This window comes from Cucumis sativus, chromosome 4 (genome assembly GCF_000004075.3).
Source record: "Cucumis sativus cultivar 9930 chromosome 4, Cucumber_9930_V3, whole genome shotgun sequence".
Classification (NCBI taxonomy): Eukaryota; Viridiplantae; Streptophyta; class Magnoliopsida; order Cucurbitales; family Cucurbitaceae; genus Cucumis; species Cucumis sativus.
The window spans coordinates 18,076,152-18,097,339 of record NC_026658.2 but is presented as its reverse complement, the minus strand read 5'-3'; the positions used below and the strand labels follow the sequence as shown (position 1 = coordinate 18,097,339).

Here is a 21,188-nt window from a genome sequence, read left to right as displayed (position 1 = left end):
GATTAGCCCATTCTTTTTCTAGCTTTGAAAAAGCGACTCCGGCTCATCGTATTATTATGAATTAGCTCTCATCTCTTCTTTTTAAGTGAGTCCTGTAATCATGGTTGGATCCTTTGAATGAAATGGCCTTCAATGGAAAAAAAAAGAAAAGAAAAAAGAAGGGTTCCTGTACGTTGTATGATTATCAAATGAAAACAAAATAGTTCTGTTTTTAAGTACAAAATAGCAAGAAACAAAAATTGAAGGAAAGGATAGGTCAAAATAATTATTATTATTATTGTAAAAATGTTTGCACCTAAATTAACAAAAACAGAAAGTGAAGCATCAATTGTCTCAAAAGGTGGTAGGAGCACGTGAAAGAAAGATCCTGTAGTGCCTTTTTGTAAACTGCTGATATCAAACTCAGAACAATTATCTTTTTTTATACTCAACACATCCGAGAACGGAGAAATATCAACAAATAAGCATTAAAGAACTTTAAAACCAAATCCTCCAACCAAACATAATCACTTTCAATCCTATCCGAAACTAGAAAGCACAACACCAACCTAAGATGAGGCTTACAATCTAAGATGAGGCATACAATATTGAAATAAATGCAACAAATAAAACTGGGAGAAGGAAAATACAGAGAAAATTCAAGTGAAGACGTCCAAAACAGACTAACAATGCTTATATACAAAGGATTGAAATGCAACATTTGAGGGTAAAAAAACTGGTAAACGTTAATTTCGAACTAAATGATCATTATGTAATGTTGAACACATGACCTCTTACTCATTTGTAGAAATGTCTCCTCTTTTACCATTGATGGTTTCAAAATCCATTTTCAACACCTTCCACTACTTTTTCTTTTATTGCTATCTTTCTATTTGAAGTAAGGATATTGGTTTCCTTTCATTTCCAGACAAGACAGCATAAACAAGCGAAAACAAAGAGGAATTATCAATTCAAAGCTTCTAAACAGAAAGACGCACCCCCATGAATTGGCATTAATAACCTAACTCCAACGTGTAATGCTTTTCCTGTCCAAATAACCAACAAATATGGACGCCACAAGAACAATTTCAATTCATATATAAATAAATATTAAACGTGGTAAGCAGTTTAAATTGTGGTAGAAAAAGAGAGGAACTTCAACAAAAGAATTACTATAATTTCAAATGAAGGGGGGTATATGCACAAATCAATTTGGTATTAACGCCCATTTAAAATTTTGATGCCTTCAGACACAACCCCTGCTCCCCATTAGTTTCTGTACAAATTGGTTTCTATTCCCAGCTGTTGCTGCCCATATATAATTTTAGCTCCCTTTAACCATATATGCAAAATAAGCAAGGGCTGAAGATAATGTTTCCTCAAAAAAGGCCGAGAAAACACACTATTCCAACCCCTCACCTTCTTAATTGCCTGTGAGGACTTGAACTGGCATCTTTTATGCATTTATTGTCCAAAATAATGTTTTGAGCATCTTTTACCTGTGAATTTTTACCTACCTCGGCCAGCTCCCCTGGGAGTTGGATCTCCATCTCCCATGAGTGCTTTTAGGTTTCACCGTCGAGCGAGTCAAGGTAATTGAGGACAGTAATTCCACTGACCACAAGACCCAATTCAATTCCATTATAGCCTGTAACTTGTGATGGAACATTCAGGCGCCATGATATGGTTCCTAAACACGCATATGTTATACTGTGAGGCAAAGGAATCGAATGGCCGAACTTCATGATAAGTCTCAAACAATAAGCTCACCTTTCTCGCTATGCTAGTAACCCAAAAGGATCCATTAAACCAAAAATATGGGTCCCTCTCACCCCACAACAGATGTCTGCAGATGCTGTGCAACCTAAGTCCTTACTGTATGGTTTTGCTCTTATCTTCAATTGATTAGGTTTAAGTTTGTCACAACAATATCGTACTTGAACACTGCTTGGGATCAGCATGAAAGGTAGGCTTCAAAAGCTGAGCATCATGAGGATGCATACATAAAATTATCAAGAGGCTTCCTCCTCTAAATCATTTAATCCAATTCAAAAGCCATGATTAAATATCTCTTTTCCCAACAGTCCCAGTAGAACCCTGCCTTTTCTGCATACCATACTGCCAAGTATCTCTCAATTTGTCACCTGACTGATCTAAGTCTTCTGAGGAATTCTCTACAGCAGCCTTAGAAGGCCGGTAATTCCCATTCCTAGTGATTACAGCAGAATTCGATTTCTCGTCATCTTCTGATGGTGTTCCAGACCTTGACTCCACGTGTATATCCAGAGTCCTATGTCTTGGAAGAGCAGATCTCAAACCCCTAGTGTTGGAAGAGTTCTTACCAGGCAAAGTAGATTGAGTAGACCCCTTCTGTCCAAGGAAGTCCTTGGGGAGAGATTCCATATCCATGTAACAGTTCCTTGCCTTAGCATCAGTGATCAACGCAGCCCAATCATCAGACTGAATCAAAGCATTAGCATTACCCATTACCTGGTTTGAAAGAAGATCAATATCAGAGTATTCAAATTGTCAGATAATAGTAAAAGTATCTATGTAGAAGTGAGAGTGACTACAAAAGCTTAGTGGAGAGAAAAAATAGAAACATACCCAAAGAGCCCTCCTTGCACGAGTCAATGCTACATTCATTCGACGAATATCTGCAACAAAGCCAACGCCATGGTTGGAGGCACGCACACAAGACATGATAATCACATCCCTTTCTTGCCCTTGGAAAGCATCAACAGTATTAATGTACAGATCCTTCCCTTCTTCAGAGTTCAGAACCTCCTCAAACTCACGTTGGAGACATTTCAATTGGAGCTTGTAAGGTGTTATAATACCAACTGAAACTTTACCTATGCCTGATGACTTCACGGTTTTTTGTAGATGTTCATACATTCGAAGACAAAATTGCGCTTCATGAATATTTTGATATGAAACGGAACCCCCTCTATGAGATTCCCGCCCATGTGTAATATCAAAGAAAGTGTAAGGTCTAAGTAAAGGGTCCTTGTAGTATGTCTCATCAGGTAAATTAGCTACACTTTCACTGTCAGTAAGGCGTCCTTGGTAGAAGTACCTTGAAGGGAAATCACGTATCTGAGGATGCATTCTGTATTGCACCGATAACAACATAGTGGGACATCCCGCTTGCTGGAATCTTTCAAAGAGACTTCTACTGTACAACAATGTTCCTGCTGCTTTACTGATAACCGTGGCTGGGAGCTGCTGTGGATCTCCAACGAGCACACACCTTGCTGCACCAAGTGAAAGGGGGGGAAGAACAGCTACCTCACTTGCTTGGGCTGCCTCGTCAATGACTACCATGTCAAAACCATGAGAAAGTCGAGAAAACAATTTGCGACCACTGCTTGATACTGTAGTGAAAACTATCTCAGCCTCGTTGGCAAAACTAGCCTCAAGACTAGCTCGTGCATCCTCCATATTGAAATTGCTGTTAGGACGATATCTACTTTCTAAAATAAGGAGGCGTGACATCTCAACTAGAATTTTATCCCTACCTTCTATCACAGCAGCAAGGTTCTGCAACAACGCATCTCTGTTTTGGTCACGAGCAACCAGAACATCGGGGTCAACACCAACAGAACCTTGAGAGCGAACAGCAGCTGCAGCAACATTAAGTTCTCTCTGAAGACTATTCATTTGCTGACCTAATTGAGTTTCACGAACTTTTAGCTGGTGCATCCATCTTAAAACTTCGTCTCGATTTTTTACCAAAAGTTGTTCTGTTCTACGCTCAACAGAAACTGCTTGGGCAGCACGAGTTTGTGAATCAACACCAACTCGAGCCACATCAGGTCGATACACCTTCATTTCTCCATCAATGAACCCCCGATCAAGAACACGAGCAAGAAGTTCATCTGTTGCAGCATTTGAAGGTGCACAAACTAGCATTCTAGGTTTAGGGCACAATGTGGGAAGAGTGCGTAAAAGATTTTGGTCCATGCTTTGGAGTACCTCATCAATGGATCCAGTATTGACATGATCTGAGCTGCTCTCATGAGCTTGTTTATAGCTTTCTGGTGCTAGTTTCTTGAGCAACGAAGTATAGTAGTGCTGATATTGAACCAGATGTATAACATTCAGCATTCCCCAAACTGTATGTGTCTTACCTGTTCCAGGAGGCCCTTGTACGAGTGTAAAAGGCCATGGCTCTTGCCTCTTGACTGTCCCACTGCTCGTACCAGCAGCTGTATGTGTTGCTGCCCATTGGATTGCAGATAGCTGGGGTCCATTGAAGGTCCTATGCAGATAATCAACAAAATTTTGCGTGAAACACTCGGGCATAGCAGGCGATTGTTGCTCATACTTTGGAAATTGCTCAGGGCTAGGCTGAAGGATCGAAGATTGCATCTGATACATATAGTAAACAATTGGCAGAATGATAATAATTAGAAGGGGAATATATAAGGCAGCCTTTAATCCAAAGATATGCCAACACCATTACCTGCATATTGAGCCGACGAAATGCATGCAGGGCAACATACTCTCGCTGGGTTGTTGCAAGAGAACCAAGCACTGTTAAAAACCAAACATTCTTTGTCTGAAGTTTTCTGAGTATATGATCTTCTTCAATCCTGCGACTCAAGAAAAAGTAATGATATGAAAAATCATAGAAATCTATACATATTTAAGAAAATCATATAGGAAACAAGGTGAATTTTAGAGTAACCCACAGGAATTTTGAAAAATAAATTAAATAGCCTCTTTTTCTGGTCGAAAAACAATAATGGCACTAATGATAAGAAATCGACATCATTAAATCTACGTTACTTCAAAGTAGTCCCAATTTCCAACTATACACAACAATTCTTCATACTAATTACGGATAGAAATAAAAGTGATAAAAGTTGAATTGCCAAAAATACATCCTTAAATAGAAGTTAGAGCAAGCAAAGTAAAGACCAATTTATCCTCCACCGTTCAGATCCATTAAAAAATGTCAAAGTCACATGCAAACCAAATTCACATTCAAGACCCAAAACAAACAATTGGCTGAGTAAATAAGCTGTTTAATTTTTCAGTAATCTCTATAACTGGAACTCAAAAGTACTACCGTTGTATAAAAAATGGGACTTGAAGATATCTGCAAGCAGTGCTAATTTCTTTGCAGTACACATAGACTATAGTACTTGGAAGATACTTCCGAGTAGAATTCACATGGCACCACTCAGAACTACATTGAGAAGATACTTGACAAGTGCCTTCAAGCAGAGCAGCATTATAGACACGCATCATTTAAAGGATAACAAAAATATCGCTAAGACTATACACTGAAATAAGCTACTAATTAGAAACTCACAAGTAGGATCCATAAAAATGAAAATTGTTTATCTTCAAAATTCTTCTACAAGAGGAGTTATGGACATTTTGTGCACTGATGCACTCCCCACATAAAATGGCATGGAAACAACCATCATCACGTTGAAGAAATTGAATATGAACCTACCTACTAGGATCATACGAGTCCCCAACATAAAAATGAAGAATAGCCCCTGGAGGATCACGGGTGTCAAGGGGAATGTGTCTTCGAACAGTTCCAGCCACACGTCCACCAGATTCCTGGTCTTCATCATCCTCAACAGACATACTGTTGTTCCTCTTTGATCTAACTGCTCAGCATATATAAGGATAGTTTTAGCAAGAAACGGAAAAGCAGCCACATCACAGTTATTACAAGCTTGGAAGAAATATTATATCAAACCTGATCCAGGCCTAAGACTCGAAAGAACTGCCACATCACCCTCCTTGAATGACCATTTACACTCGTTCACAGGAAGAACTATTACATCATACCATCCTAAGAAAATAAGGCAGGTTTAGCAACTACATTTCAGTGTGCATAGTAAGAAGATAGCTTTGTTTTTGGCATTGTATGCAATAATTTTATAGTTTACCAGATCTAGTAAACAAGAAAAGAAACAGATTGCCCTTTTCCACAAAGGGGAAGACTTTTACAAAACACAAATGAAGATAGTGATAACAACAAAATTAAAGATATATTTTATAAAAAAAACTTTAATATGCTGCAAAATATTATAGCACATCACATAAATCCTAATCTTGCTGGTCGAAAGCACCGTTTATAAATTAACCCAACTTAATAAGCTGCAACATATCAATATACTAAAATAATTTCAAGCCTATTTTCTCTTGTTCTAATTATGAAGCTAACCAAAACATAAACATAAACTTTCAACTCACTGAATAGCTTGAAATGAAACTAATTGAAATTGATTTTTTTAAAAATATTATAATGCAAACATAAAGGCTGCAAATAAAACTGCAAGTACCTCTTTCCCTCCTATCAATATTCTTGACACGGACCATCGCATGTGTATCTCTCGAGAATGTTTCAGATAGTTCCTCCCACGTACTGTAAAGTTGAGCCCGGCATTCCTCAAATAACAAAGGTTCAAACACTTTGATGTATTCTTCCACAGACTCAAACCGACCAGGAACACATTGGAGTTCAGTTTCCTCTGTTACATGAAAATGCATTCAGTTAAATGATAGAGAACAAAATTAAATAAATAAATAAACTGATTGCCAGAGAACGACCGTCCAACCACCAAATTACAATTTACAACAAATTGGCAGTGGTCCAAACAATAAAATTTTGAGAAAGAAAAGGAAAATAAGGCAATAGCTGCATGTAATGGAAGTTGTTTTTGTCATTTTACTGTCATAGAAATAGTAACACTAGTATTATTCAATATATTTCATTGTTTATACCTAGAAAGTTAAGACTTTAACTACACCACAAGCTTAAAATGCAAAAAATATTTGAGTGGAAAGAAACGTGGAAAAACAAACAGCTAGTAATAGTTAATTCAAAAACCAAGTAAACTGCTTCTTTTTTATAAAGGGCGATTTAGCTAAAGCATAGAAGAAATTTGTGGTTTAATATTCAACATGAAAGGATGTCCTTCTATCCAGCAGGATCCCTAGAGGAAAACCCACCTCATATCGCTGAAGGATCCCGTCTGTTATGTGTGGGCCTGAGCAAGATAAACATCACACTTTATAGCCACGACTAGAGGGATCCAACTTAACCCACAATTTCAGTAAGAATAAGAGATAGAATCAAAATGAGCAGGTAAATGATTGACTGCATACTAGTAACACCATTGTTTCACAATCCAATTTCATCCTAATGTACACATACTATAGGGTGTACTTGATAATGAGAACTAGAAAGCAAAATTCAGATCCATGGGATACAAATGCAAAATTTAAAACGGTTGAAAGTTAAAGCAGCCCAACCAATATTGAATTTGATGGAAACCTTTGGACACAACTGCATAATGAGATAACCTAGAAAGAAATCAACACCCCTTCAGAAATAACAAATAAAATAATAATTGTACCTGGGTGATGCCAAAACTTTTCATTTGTCACCTCCCGTATAAGTCGTTCAACTGATGAGTCTTGATAAGTACTAACAGAATTCTGCTTCTTGGAAGGAAGATGCTTCTTATTTATCTGCTTGTGGTCAGAACTTTGATTAGATATAATTGGTTTTCGATTGGAGGCCTGCATGTTTCTCTGCAACCTTGAATCTGTTGGTATCTTCCATGAACCTTGTCTAGGAATTGGAGGTAAGGATGCCTCTGGTGGGATATCTCCATCATTGTTTGGCCTGTTTGGCCGAGCAAGTAATCCCGAACTCATATCACCATTGTTGTCCAATTTAGATTCACCAGATTCCAAGGAAATACCTCCTTCCTGACTTGAAACATCACCTTGTTTCTGGTCTTTATTAGTTTGTTTTTCCCCAATACGTTCATTAACTTGGGTTGCATTATTATGAACTTCCTTCACAATGCGAGTGGTTATAGGAGGTGGAAATGTTTGCCTTCGAGGAGTTGAAGTTTTCATAGGCCCAGCCATCTTCACATCTTCTAAATTAAGAAACATTGTCTGCCTAGTACGCTTCTTCCCAAGCTTGGCTTCTAAATGTTGATCTATCTTCCTCTTTCCCAGGTTATTAGCACATTTTAGAGCATGACTTGCTTCAATACCCTTTACTTCTCTTTGTTTTGGAAGCAACCCAGTTTCTTCCTGCACAGTATCCGTAGATGTATCGAGTTTTACATTGCTTTCTGTATTTAGGATACTGTTACTTTTCCTATCATTTGGTTCCGGATCTGATGTTGAAGGAACATGATTATTACTTTTGTCTAATGTGCTATCCGAAATTTTGAGGTTGCATAAATTATTCTCAGAAAAATCACGGGAAGGAGAAAGTAGGCCCTTCTCTTGTGAAGTTTTTAACTGTTTATGCAAAACACTGCCCCCATTTATATCAGCAGAACCCTCCGCATCTGACCATTCTCCTTCTTCCCTTTCCACTGATTGAGTGTCTCTAGGACCAGAAACCAATGCAGGGGCTGCAGTCTCAACATTACTTAATTTAGATGATAACGTAGTCCTTGAATTTTGATCTAATATTTTCTTTTGTTCTTCTCCTATTTCAGTATTAGAACCAAGTTTACTCCGAACAAAAGGCTGAAAACCTGAGACAGAAGATGCATGAGAAAACGCATGATTGTTTAATAGTCTTTGGGAACCTCCTGATGCTGGAAACAAGTCGGACGCATGGGAATTTGAAGGTGGTTGAGCCTTCTGAGGCTGGAAGACAAGACCATCACTATCTTCATTATCCTCGACAGGGGGTTCATTAAGATCAAATAGTAATCTTCCTCGAGAACCCATGTCATACAAAAATGCATAAAAACTAAATTGCTAACAGTCCCTATTGATATTCCAATGACGAACTTGAAAAGGATGTGAGACCAATAAACCTTGAACCTCAACTGCAAGTCGATACATGAATGAAATACAGTCATATACCATACATAGAAAAGAAAGAATCATCACCACATTATAAGATGAAAAAGGAAAATAAGTGCAAGAAATTAAAAGACAAGAACAGTAAATGAGGCAAAAAAAAAAGAAGGAAAGATCCAAGTTTTAATTCATAAAGGTTTAATCATCATGGTTCAACGTTGTAGGGATCCTATGGGCTCCAATGTAAACAAATCAAGTCTTCAATAGGGAACAAACTTATATGAGAAGTGATATTAAAATATCAGTCATGTGTGCACGACAAAATTTGTTGAAGTAAAATGTATAACCTTCGGTAGAATCCTCAACTTACGAAACTACATACAACACCATCCAGATTATTAAATTGCACGTGATTCAGAAGTCCAAAAATGGTTCCAAACGAGAACCAGTAACGTTACCAAACTAGCCACGACAAAGAACACCAAGTAAAGATGGAGCAAAGTATGGAGCAGGTTTTAACTCAACCACGACGCTTAATTGGCAAAAACAGAACAACAACGTCCGCGTGTCAAACCAATTAGGTATTCAAGGCACCAGAAAACAGTGCAAGAAAGTTCGAGTGAAAATCCAGTAAATCGCACCAGATCAAGGGAGCCGCCATTGAACCAAATAAACCCAATATTTAATCACGACCAACAAGCATCTTTCTAGGGCAAAAAGGGGGAAATAGAGAAAAACAAATAAATCATGCACACGCCTTCAATCAATTCCTCTTCCTCAGTCGTCAAAATTAACAAAGCAGCAAGAAGTAACCGAAAGCAGTTGAATCCCAGAGTCCAATCTCTCATTACAATTCCAATCAAGAACAACCTAACTTAGAGATCGAACCGACGAATATAAATCTAATAAATAATAGGCAGTACAGATTCAAAAGTAATGTAACCAACCAATAGTCAAAGGCAAGAATTAAGCAATTTGAATCTCATTACTGGAAGAAGACTGATCTTAGGAACGCCCACAAATTTATAGGCTGAAAGAAAAGGGAGAAAAGAAAATTGGTGGGTATTTGTGGTAGGAGAATTTTACCTTATGGGTAGTCCTTGAATCCTTGAATGCATAAGTGGAGAGAGAGAGACAAAATTGAGAGAGAGAGAGAGAGAGAGAGAGAGAGAGAGAGAGGAAAAGGAAGCTCTTTGATTTAAGAGTCAGAGCAAGCAAGAGCGAGGAAGAAAGAGAATGCAAATATGAGGGAAGGCAATGTGTCATGGGGGTTTATATAGGAAATATCGAGACTCCTTCCCCGCTTCCCATTTTCTCCGTTCACCGTTAAATTTTCTCCCGGTTTTTCCCCCCTTTTTTTTTTATATAACTAAAATTATTTTGTAATATTAATTATCCTTTCAATACTTCATTTCCAAAACCCCCAAAAAGTGCTCCCTCTCTTTACATAATTACATTTTACACCCTCCCCGTTTTATTGTGAATTCACTATTGCATCCCCCTCTTGGATGCCTCTTTCACTTCCCAAATTCAAGCCTATATTCGGTAATACCCTCCACTCTTAATGATTTAATTCACCCTCTTCTCTCTTTTTTAGTTCAACTCTCTATGAATACTATTTTTCAACATCTAAACTTCTAAATTTCATTCTTCTTTTTCTTTTTTCTTTCCTTTCTTTTCTTTTTCCATCCTATTTCATTCTCCATTCTTATTTACTCAACTTTCTTCTTCCTCTTTTTCATAGTTTTTATCCAATATTTTTTCATCTTCCCCTAACTCACTTTTCATTTAATTCAATATATTTGAATTCCTCCCTCACAAGCATTACTATATTTCATTTTTTATGATGGAGATGGAAAATAATTCAAATGATGTGAGAAATTTAGTTTTTTTTTTATTCTGTACTTTTCAATTTCATTTTCTCTTAACTCTCACATCGATTAATTACGTTAAAATTAGTTAAATAATAGAGTATACTTTTAAAAAAGACACTAACCATAAACCAACTCCATGAATTACTTTTAAGATTTAATTTTTTGAGAAAACATAAACTAAAATTAAGTCTTTGGTACATAACTTTTTTTATTTCTTAAATCAACCTTCATAATATGGCTGGATACTCTTTTAAATTTACCATTTCTTTTTGTATTTAGCGGACTTTATTACCTTTTTTTCACTATTCTTTTACGATGAGGAAACTTTCGAATAAAAACAAAAATCATCACCTTTTTTTTTTCTTTCAAATTTTGGTTTAAAGATGTAAAATATTGGTAGGCAAATATTGATTAAAAAAAAAAAAAAGCAGTTGTATTTTTAACCTTAAGTTTAAAAAAAAAAGAAAAGAAAAATCAAATAGTTATAGAATCCCCCAACTTTTGACTTTTCATTCATCTAAATGTGTAATTCATTAATGACACCTTCTTTTTAGAATATTCATTAATGACTCGTTTACTCGAAATAAACTTATAAAATGAAAAAGATTTTATATATAAAAAAATTGTAAATTAAAAAGAAAAAAAGAAAAAAGAAAAAAGAAGAAAGAAAAGAAAGAAAGAAAAAAGTTGAATTGGTGAAGGATGGTGTTATAAGCTGGGTGTAGTTTTCTATTTAAAGAAAATGAAACACTGAGATTAAAGAAAACATATAAATAGCCGCTAAATTCTCATGTATACTCTATTTTAATAAAACTCAAATAAATATGCGAACTAATTTTGGTTAATTACAACATAGTGAAGTGAACTACACGGATATGATTTCCTTCTCTTAACACCTGCCATGTTTCTATAATTTATACTTTATTTTACTACATTCACATTTTGATATTATTATATCATTTAGGATTTTTTACTATGTTTTGTTGGAATACTTCTAACAATTTCAACATATTTAACCCAAACTAAAAATTTATCAACATTCAAAACTCAATTTCTATGCCTATCTACGTCGTTATACATCCATCGTTTAAATCACGCTTGTCCATGAGCCATGTCACTATCTGTATTCATTCAAACATATCAAAATAGTTTATTATTATATTTTTAGTAAGTTTAGTAGCAAGTGAAAGTGAAAATTCAGATGCACCTACTTTTAATTAAGAAGACAGTGAATTGATCAATTGAATGTTGCGTTGGTTAACATTGTTGAATAGTTGAAACGAACTTATATCGTAATAAACAAAATAAATAATCAGATGTTTCACATTAGTCGTTAGTGCAATTTTCGTTTAGATAATAGAGTTTTAAGTGTCTAAAATGTTTTTAATATATATGATTTTTATAAAATAATATAAATTGAATTTAAAGGAATTGTGTGCAAAAGGATTCCAACTTGCACTTTATTGAGAGAAGGTTAGGTTGAAATATCCTACCACTGCCTTGAATAGCCATTTTGATAACTAAAATTGTTTTGGTTTATTCTAATATAAAAAGGGGTGGAAGTTGGAGATGAAACTCCAATCTTATGATAAATTAGTTCAAATCCTTCTTAATGTTTATTTTAGATATCTAAGAAAGGTTTTATACATGGAGATCTCATGTGTTTATATGTTTATGTTTGTAATGTTCAAATTAAAATTGTTTTGTTTGAGTTCATATATGTGTTTGGAGTGTAGAGTTGAGTTCATATATGTGTTTGGAGTGTGGAGTTGAATTCCTGCGTCCGATGCATCTAATTTGAATTCTTATGATTACTACTCTTCAAAAAATCAATAATTCTAGTAATATTTGTTTGAATAAAATATAGTTTTTTTTATTATTATTATTATACAGTACACGAATAACAATTAATTGAACTACATTTTTGTTTTAAAAATACATATAGTTAAATATCACTACTTTTTTCTACCGCTTCACAATTCCTCCAAATTTGAGGGATCGTTAAAGAACAAATATCCATTTTTCACTTTTTTTTTTTGGCTAGAAAATGCTTTAGAAAACAAACCTCTTTAATGTATTTTTTTTTTTGTTATTTGTTATTTTTGTTTTGAGTTTTTGTTTCTTCCTAACTTTTTGTTTCACCATTCTAATACACACATACTTTTTCAAATTCCTAACCATCTTTGATACGATGAATTCATTTTACACATAACTATTGCACTTAAAGTAGACAAAATACAATTATTTATATAATGAACAACCCTACAACACATTTCAGCAATCATAGAACGTATGAATTGAATGTGCACAAAAAGTAGAGACCAAAATTGGCAATCGAAGGTTATTGAGCAGAGATGATTATCGAAACCTGAAAATGGTTAGCAGAGTTGCGTCGAAGATGGATGTCAACTTCAATAACTAATCATTGGAGTTATCATCGAAGATGGATGTCAACACCAATAATTGATCATCGTAGTTGTTGTGCGAAGATGATCATCGAAAAAGTTGATTGCACAAAGGTAGTCGCTAAAGTTGTTGTTAGAGTGATTGACGAAGCCTAGAATTGGTTGTTAGAGTAGTCATCGAAGTGATTGCCAAAGCTCGTTTTGGTCATCGAAGTTATCACTTGAGTGATTGTCGAAGCCAAAAATTAGTCGTCGGAGTTGGGCGTGTGATATTGGTTGCTAGATTTGGTTCCCATAGTGTGCCAACAATACTCGTCGATGGGGGCCAATGAATAGAACATTGAAAATATTGAAATAATGGAAAAGTTGAGGTGATAGTAAAATATACCACGTCAACTCCACCAACATTTTAAGTTGGTGGGCCAAACAACAAATGAGCGTTTGGAACAGTGAGTTGGTTACTATAATCTTAGGTTATTATATGTTGAGTTATAATATAGTTTGTGTTCGGGGTTTAGATTATTTTAGTTTGGATTATAATAGCATGTGTCTAAAATGTAAACTATTCTAGTTTGAAAAGAAAATAGTAAGCACTATAGCACAGAATAAAAATTGATGAATGGAAAATAGTAAAAACTGTAACGAATAGTAAATATAGTAGTAAATGGGGATCTTGTAGCTAATTGAGAAGTACTTAGTAGTATTAGTAAATGGGGATCTTGTAGCTAATTGAGAAGTACTTAGTAGTATTTACTGTAGCAAGTAATGGTTATTATCATTGGGGTTGATGCCCTAAATCTTGTGGTCTTGTGGTTTATAATTGTATTATTCAATCATTTTATTTATCTAATAAAATAAAATATTTTATTTTATTTGACATTCAGTTCATTATTAACTCATAAAACCAATAAACTAGCATACAATGTTATCTTCTATAACCTAAACATGTATGTGGAGACATACAAGTGAGTTATGTTTAAGTGATAGCCTAAATGGTCTATAGTGAGTAGATGAATAAGATTAGATACATTATCTTATTTTGGTGACACTACGAATACGACGTCCTTTGTAGTTGTTACAATTGTTTTAAAGTGCTACAAATGATTTGATCACAATCATTAATGTCGAGACATTAGAGTGGAGGTATTCTATATAAAGAGTTTGTATAAATAAGACCGGACCATAAAATAAATAGTCTCTCTTATTAACACTGTTACAAGTTGAGACCACATTTCACTAGGTGAGAGTGACTATGTCGTGAACTCTTGCCTATAAAGGCGGTCCTTGGATCTGCATGGGTGAGAGTGACTTATGTCACTAACTCAATATGCCTACCATTTTGGAGATTTGTTTGATAGGGGAGCTAGAAACATGATTACACAAGATGGAATTCACTCCTTTATAGATAGAGTAAGTAGAAAATTTGCTCTCTTACAAGCTAATTCCAGAACTTGAATAATGTGGCGTCACACCCTCTCTTGGCCTGAGAGAAGTTCAGTTATAATGAGACTATAACTTATTGTTCGTTAGAGGGATTAGTGGTACTTAAGGAGTTAGATGTAACTACATGGACAAAATGATAATTTTGGCATAGTTGTACTTACGAGCAATTTGTGAAAGGTCATTGCACTGTCAATTAGTTATATCTAATGAGCATTGAAATATATCTACAGTAAGAAGAGTACAACTGTTAGATTTTGGTGGAATAACTTGTAGTTAATGAATGAAGATTAATTAATTAATTTAGTGAAATATAATTGGTTTAATCAGAGAGTGATTAATTTAATTAAAGAATTTAATTTAATTAAATAGTTTAATCAATTAATCTAGTATTATTGGAGCTTCAATCTATTCAATCTATCCATAAAGTCCCTTGCTAACTCGATAGAGTATCTTGCTAGCTCGATAAGAATAGATGAGAATCAAATTTATTTATGTTATATATATATAAGTTAAATATATATAAATTTTATTTTAATTAGTAGAATAACTCCGTCCATCCCTCACAAATGGTTATGCTTATGATACAAAGAATTTGTTTTTTTATGAATTAATTTTCACTTTATCTCCTCTGTTTTCGCCATCTTTCTTCTCTCCAAAATCTTTTCAGGTTTTCTCTTTTATCAAATCAATATCTCAAAACCCCACAATTTTTTCACCTTCACACAAATAAGGAAGATTTTGTGGTATTTTTGGATGGAATCTGCAAAGGTTGCAGTGTTCTGGGTAGAATTCCACAAACGTTAGATTTCTTTTTTCATTCCCTCCTTAGAAAACCAGGTTGAATTTTAATTTTTGTTTTCTCTAAATTTTATAGTTTTTTAAGTTGAATTTCATTTGCATGATGTTCATATGTTTCGGCTATGGAAATTTCATTCCTTTAATTGTAATTTTGAATAATTCTTGCCCAAACACTATCGAGTTAATTTAGTATATTGTACCAACTCAATTCAACTCATATAAGTGAACCAAATACTATCTTATAAGAAATGTTTGGTTTGCCTTTTTTTTGTTTTCTCACTAAAGACTATTGTAAAACAAAATTAAATGAACAACAAACATTAATTGAGAGTGAATGGACTAAATAAAAACATTTGTAAGTAAGTGTACCAAAATGAAAGAAAAATACACCAAAATATTCAAATCATCACTAGCCTTAGTAATATATATAAGTATGAACAAAAAAAGGTGACACATAATTGCTTCATAAAACTATGGTTACCCTATTAATTTGGAAATTAAAATTAAAAATAAAAAAAGTGACATGTTTAATTATTACCATTTCATAAGTGTGTTTGTTTATTTCATGCTGTTTTCTTCAGCCTTCTAACAAAATTCTAAGCGTTTGATTGTGTCTATTTATTATTATTATTATTTTGAACTATGTTCTAATATTGAATATGAAACGTATATACATAAATTGAAACAATTTTGAATTAATATATTCTTTTAAAAAATTCTTTTTTAATTTTAATTTTAAAATTGATTTTCTAGTGTATTTGTTTAAATATTTGATATAACAAGTAATCAACGGTCGATCGGAGTCGATTTCTCAATCAAACTGACTCCAACCGACCACAAGTTGGTATGGAAATTGTTGACATGTCGGTCAATTTCTTATTTATTTATTTTTAGTTTACTTTCTACTCTTTTTCTTTTTTCGATCTCCCACTTTTTGCTAGTTAATTAATAAAAGCATAAAAATTAGGCTGTAAATATACCGTCAAAATAAAATCATTCCCATTAAATTTTGGTAGTAGATAAATAATAGAAAATTTGCACCATATAACAAATAAATTTAGAAAAAATCAGTCTGCAACACCTCTTTTTTACCTATTGCAAATATGACAATTATGACAAATGATTAATGATATCATGCGGATATTAGGCGGTTATCGAAAGCGTATTAAAGGACTATCAGAGAGTTATCGCAACAAATTTAAAAAATGTTGTGACATAGGCTCTATTATCATAAATATTTTTTTTGCTATTTTTGTAAAAGCTCCTCGATCATATGTGACATATTTTTTAAACATATAATATGAATTTAGCAAGACTACTAAATTTAAATTTTTGAGAAAGTAAATAAATAAAAATTTTCAATATTTAAAAATCCTTTTAATTTAAATTTCTCATATTTTTAAAATCTTTCAAAAAACTCTTTTTTTAATTATTTAGCAAATTTATGTTTAAAGTTATGTTATGTTATTTTTGTTCAAAATTTAATGTATGATTTCATAAGGTTCTCAATCAATATTTTCTAATAACTTATACAATTTTTCTAAACAAAATCGTACGAATGAATGTAGGAAATTTAGGAGTATGGTTTCCTAAAATTCTTGTGAGATATCGCATATTTGGAGTCCAAGATTTGATCCCAACAAAAAAATTATTTAAATTAATTGTATATTTAAATTATTAAAAAAAATCATGTAAATTTAGTTGAGGAAGCTGGCGATGATAACTACTCTTTTAACTTCTTTAAAAGTAATTCTATTTTTTTATTTGAAAAACCTATTCCATCTAAAATCTAATCTCACACAAACATTTAAGAAAAAACTTAACAAAGTTTATATAGCTAATTATTTTTAAAAAAAGCAAAAAGAAAAAGGAAAAAATGTTGAAAAAAGAAGATAACGAATATTATGCATATTATTTGGATAAAAAGACTTGGAATGAAAGAATAAACAAACACTAAAAGTGTGGAAATAATGCTTCCTTGTTTCTTTTAATTAAAGAAAAAAACACATGAATGAGAGTAGGAGTAGGCTACCAAAATTAAAACAAAAACTATATAACATAAAATGAGCAAAGTAAGAGAAGTAAAATACAATTCTAAAATATAGTAAAAGCACATCAATCAATATATATATATATATATAAACACATAATTTTGGGAAGGATATATAGTTTCACCAACGACATTTGAGTGTACCACATGAAACTAATATTATACAAAATTAACAAAACTTCTGAATGTAACATTATGAAAACTTTAGGGTAAGAATTATGTAAGTTTATAATTATATTTTAACGTGATAATTTTTTATTCTATAATTAAATATTTGAGACAACCAATTAAATTTACATGATTTTTTTAATAATTTAAATATACAATTACATCGTATAACTCTATAATCATCTTTTAAAATGGACAAAAAAAGAACCAAATGTTTATTTACTTGTAACCTCTCTTAGATAGTACTAGATGACACTAATGTGTGATACATGTGGATATTATAATATAACTTTATTTTCTAAGTTGTATTAAATATAATTCATCCTTAAATAATGATAATTATATTATGAGATTGTTACCATGTATTTTTATTTATAATCAATTAAGCGTTGTGGTCTTAAAAGGAAATAAAAACAACTCTTCTTAATTTGGTTCAATGTAAATAATTTAATTTTAAAATGAAATGAATGAAAAGTCGAAAAATTAATCTTAATTAGACCACCTATATTCAACTCAACTGGCACGATTTGTTTGTACAAGTACAAAAGTTGTCGAGTTTAAATATATGTTATATTGTACTACACTATCTTTCCCAAAAAAAAAAAATTAAAGAACTAATCTCATTATATACAACTTTTTATATAAACACTTCAAATGGAGGTAAGAATGTGAAAAAAAAAATAGCTAAGTTTATGGGACATTTTTTAAAATAGTAATGTAATACAAATTATTACAATCTATATAATGTGTACTATATGATTTTATTACTCTATATAATGTAATACAAATTAAAAGAAAATTAAAAATACTATAGTTCTTTGTTCCACAAAATTGACATTACATCATTCTTTTTTCTTTCATGCATGCACATCTTCGAATCTTTTGCAATATTACACAAGATTTACACAAGCATAAAACTAAAGTTAAAATGATGTTAAATAAAAAGAATCTAATTAAAATTATAAGGCAAGGAGTGATTAAAAAAATAAAAAGCAAATCTAAGCATAAACGTTTGTAAGAAAAATGGTTTAAGAGAATCTTTATGTGTGTATATATATGAGAAAAGTAGAAGTTAGAGAACCTTTTAAACTCATAAATTCTAAAAAAATAATCATTGCAATAAAGAAATAGATTTTTCATATTTTTGCTTATATGTGACGTGAGAATATGTATTATCAATGTTTTTTTTTTATTTTGTTTAATTTCGAATAATAATAATTTAAACGACTTAAAACTCAATATGTAATAAGTAATGTTTTTTGAGAAAAGAAAAGAAAAGAAAAAGGAAAAAAGTGAACCAAAATGATGAAGAGAAGAAATGTGGAGATTATGAATGATATATATAAGGATAGTAGAGAGATAAAAGTGATAGTTGTGGTGAAGGAGGAGATGAGAGAGTTGGTGTGACTGAAAGTTTGAAAGAGTTCAATTAATTTGGGATATGAAGCAAATGATTGTCCCACTCACAAATATACATATTTATTAAATCAACCATTAATTAATTAATTTGAAACATATTATCTTATCACTTAGCAATCACGAGAGAAAAACATCCCTAAATCAAAAATGGTATTAGAATATTAGAAGAATTTTAATACTTAATGTAATATTGTTTATTTTTTCATGAATTAACATATAATTGAATCACAGTTTGACTAAATTAAACAATACATATGACTCTATCACTCCCTAATATATTAAATATCATAAATACCTTCTCATGTGTATTGTCTTTTGTTGATTATTATTATTATTATTATTATTATTATTATTATTATTATTATTATTATTATTTTGACAATGCAATTTATTACTTATTTAAACAATTTCAATATATATTTCAATTTTCACCAACAAAAGATATCGTTATATTATTAATCTTTTTTAGAAGGAAAGCACTTACCATATTTATATTTTATTTTGTTAATGGCATGCAGTATATGCAGGTCTTATTTGATTTTAATTAATTGCTTAGAACCAAACCCACAATATTTAATTAATTTAGACTCAAAAACAACTTTTTTTTAGCTTTTTCTTCTCTTCTCAACTTCAAAAGGTTAAGTAATAGGAACAAAATTGTTGCCTCCAATGTTGTCAACTAAATATTAAGATTTTTTTTTTTGTTCAAATCTGTGTTAGATTTAGTTTAAATATAATATTTATTTATACGTTATTTTATGTCTTTCACGTGATTATTTTATTAGGTAAAAGATAGTGTCCTAATTAAACATCATGATGGGTGGTGCCTATAAATAGAACCTCGGGAATTAATCCTCTCAGTATCTCATTTAAGTAGTTCACTATTCTCCATTAAGAAAGTTAATTAAGTTATGGGAGGTCAAGTGAGAGAAACTCACAATCTCCTAAAAGTCATTCATGGATTAAGGTATGTAATTCTCTGACTAAGTTTAATTTATGAAATTCATGTAGTTCAAAGATTTTGATATTTATTGTTTTATATAATGTTATGGTTTGATTGTGTAATCATGAAAATAAAACCTACACGTGGTACCAAAGCTTTCATGGTGAATTTATGATTTTTGATACTAATGTGTAAAAAATAATTTTGCTTGATTTTTCTTTGGTATATGAAAATAACTCTATTGGATGAAAAATGATTAAGAAAATAATAATAGTAAATAAATAAATGGTATTTAAAAAATCACTAAAAACTCAAGTTTTGTTTGGTTGATTTTTCATGGATTAAGTATTCCGATGTAATTGTTTTTATTTATTAATTTATTATTATTTTTTTACAATAAAGAATTTAGATGAATTTCAAAATTGATCGATTTGCTTAAATCTATTGTCATTAGATTTTGAAAATATGTGCAACTACTTATAAAGATGCAAATATGATAATCACATCAATTATGTATCAATTATTATTATTTTATGTGTTATATTGATATATAATGATAATAATATAAGTATCCACTTATACTTTAAATTACGTCATTTAGATTGAATGAGAGTTTTGATAAAATTATTTGCAATATTAATACTTTTGCAAATTTTGTTATTAAAACCACTTGAAAATTATATTATTTGATATCTATATATTATATAAATAATTTGTTAGTTATCAAACTGACCAAATTAGTAAGTTATATAAATATCAAATGAAACTTAAATCGTGGAAGACAAATAAGTTTTAGAAATTGAAGAAATTTTATTTTTTATATTCTTATGATAAAGAAAAATCTTTTATCTTCTTATTATGATAAAGAAAAAAAAATAAAGAAGAAGATAAAGATCATCAACATAATCACAATATCAAGTTCGTTAGAGTTTTCAAAACTTATATATTTATTCCTTTTAAAGTTATTGAAGATTAATTAGATTCTTAATTACTCCATTAATGTTACTATTTTACTCATCATTGAGTTGCTTAAATTTAAAATATAATAAATTATGCATGTTTAAATTCCATAAAGTTTGGTACAATAAATTATGTTTTATTGTCCTTTTGCATTATGTTTAAATCACAAATAATTTAAAGTATGTATTTGTTGGTGATTATTTGATATCTATAGTATAAATAATTTGTTAGACACCAAAGTGGTCAAATTATTAAGTGTTCTATAAATATCAAATTAAAGTTGGGTTAGTTCAATTATCAATATTTTCGATTGTTTTGTTGCAATATATATGTAC

The 21,188-nt window shown here is 31.6% G+C and overlaps 1 protein-coding gene across 2 annotated transcripts; it reads right to left on the bottom strand.

The window, feature by feature from the left end:
- Window positions 1-1,047: 1,047 nt before the first annotated feature.
- LOC101207128 (uncharacterized ATP-dependent helicase C29A10.10c) lies at window positions 1,048-10,053 on the bottom strand. 2 transcript variants are annotated; one of them, XR_969289.2, is made up of 9 exons: window positions 9,880-10,053; window positions 7,371-8,819; window positions 6,294-6,482; window positions 5,705-5,800; window positions 5,450-5,612; window positions 4,448-4,577; window positions 2,587-4,353; window positions 1,750-2,469; window positions 1,048-1,669 (listed from the first exon to the last, which is right to left on the bottom strand). XR_969289.2 is itself a non-coding variant. In XM_011655524.2 (8 exons), exons 2-8 carry the CDS (start codon window positions 8,716-8,718, stop codon window positions 2,041-2,043), a joined length of 4,122 nt encoding a protein of 1,373 aa, XP_011653826.1. In that variant the 5' UTR covers window positions 8,719-8,819; window positions 9,880-10,053; the 3' UTR covers window positions 1,048-2,040. The 2 variants fall into 2 exon arrangements, 1 of the variants encoding a protein (XP_011653826.1); XM_011655524.2 differs by having other exon boundaries at window positions 1,048-2,469.
- Window positions 10,054-21,188: the final 11,135 nt, after the last annotated feature.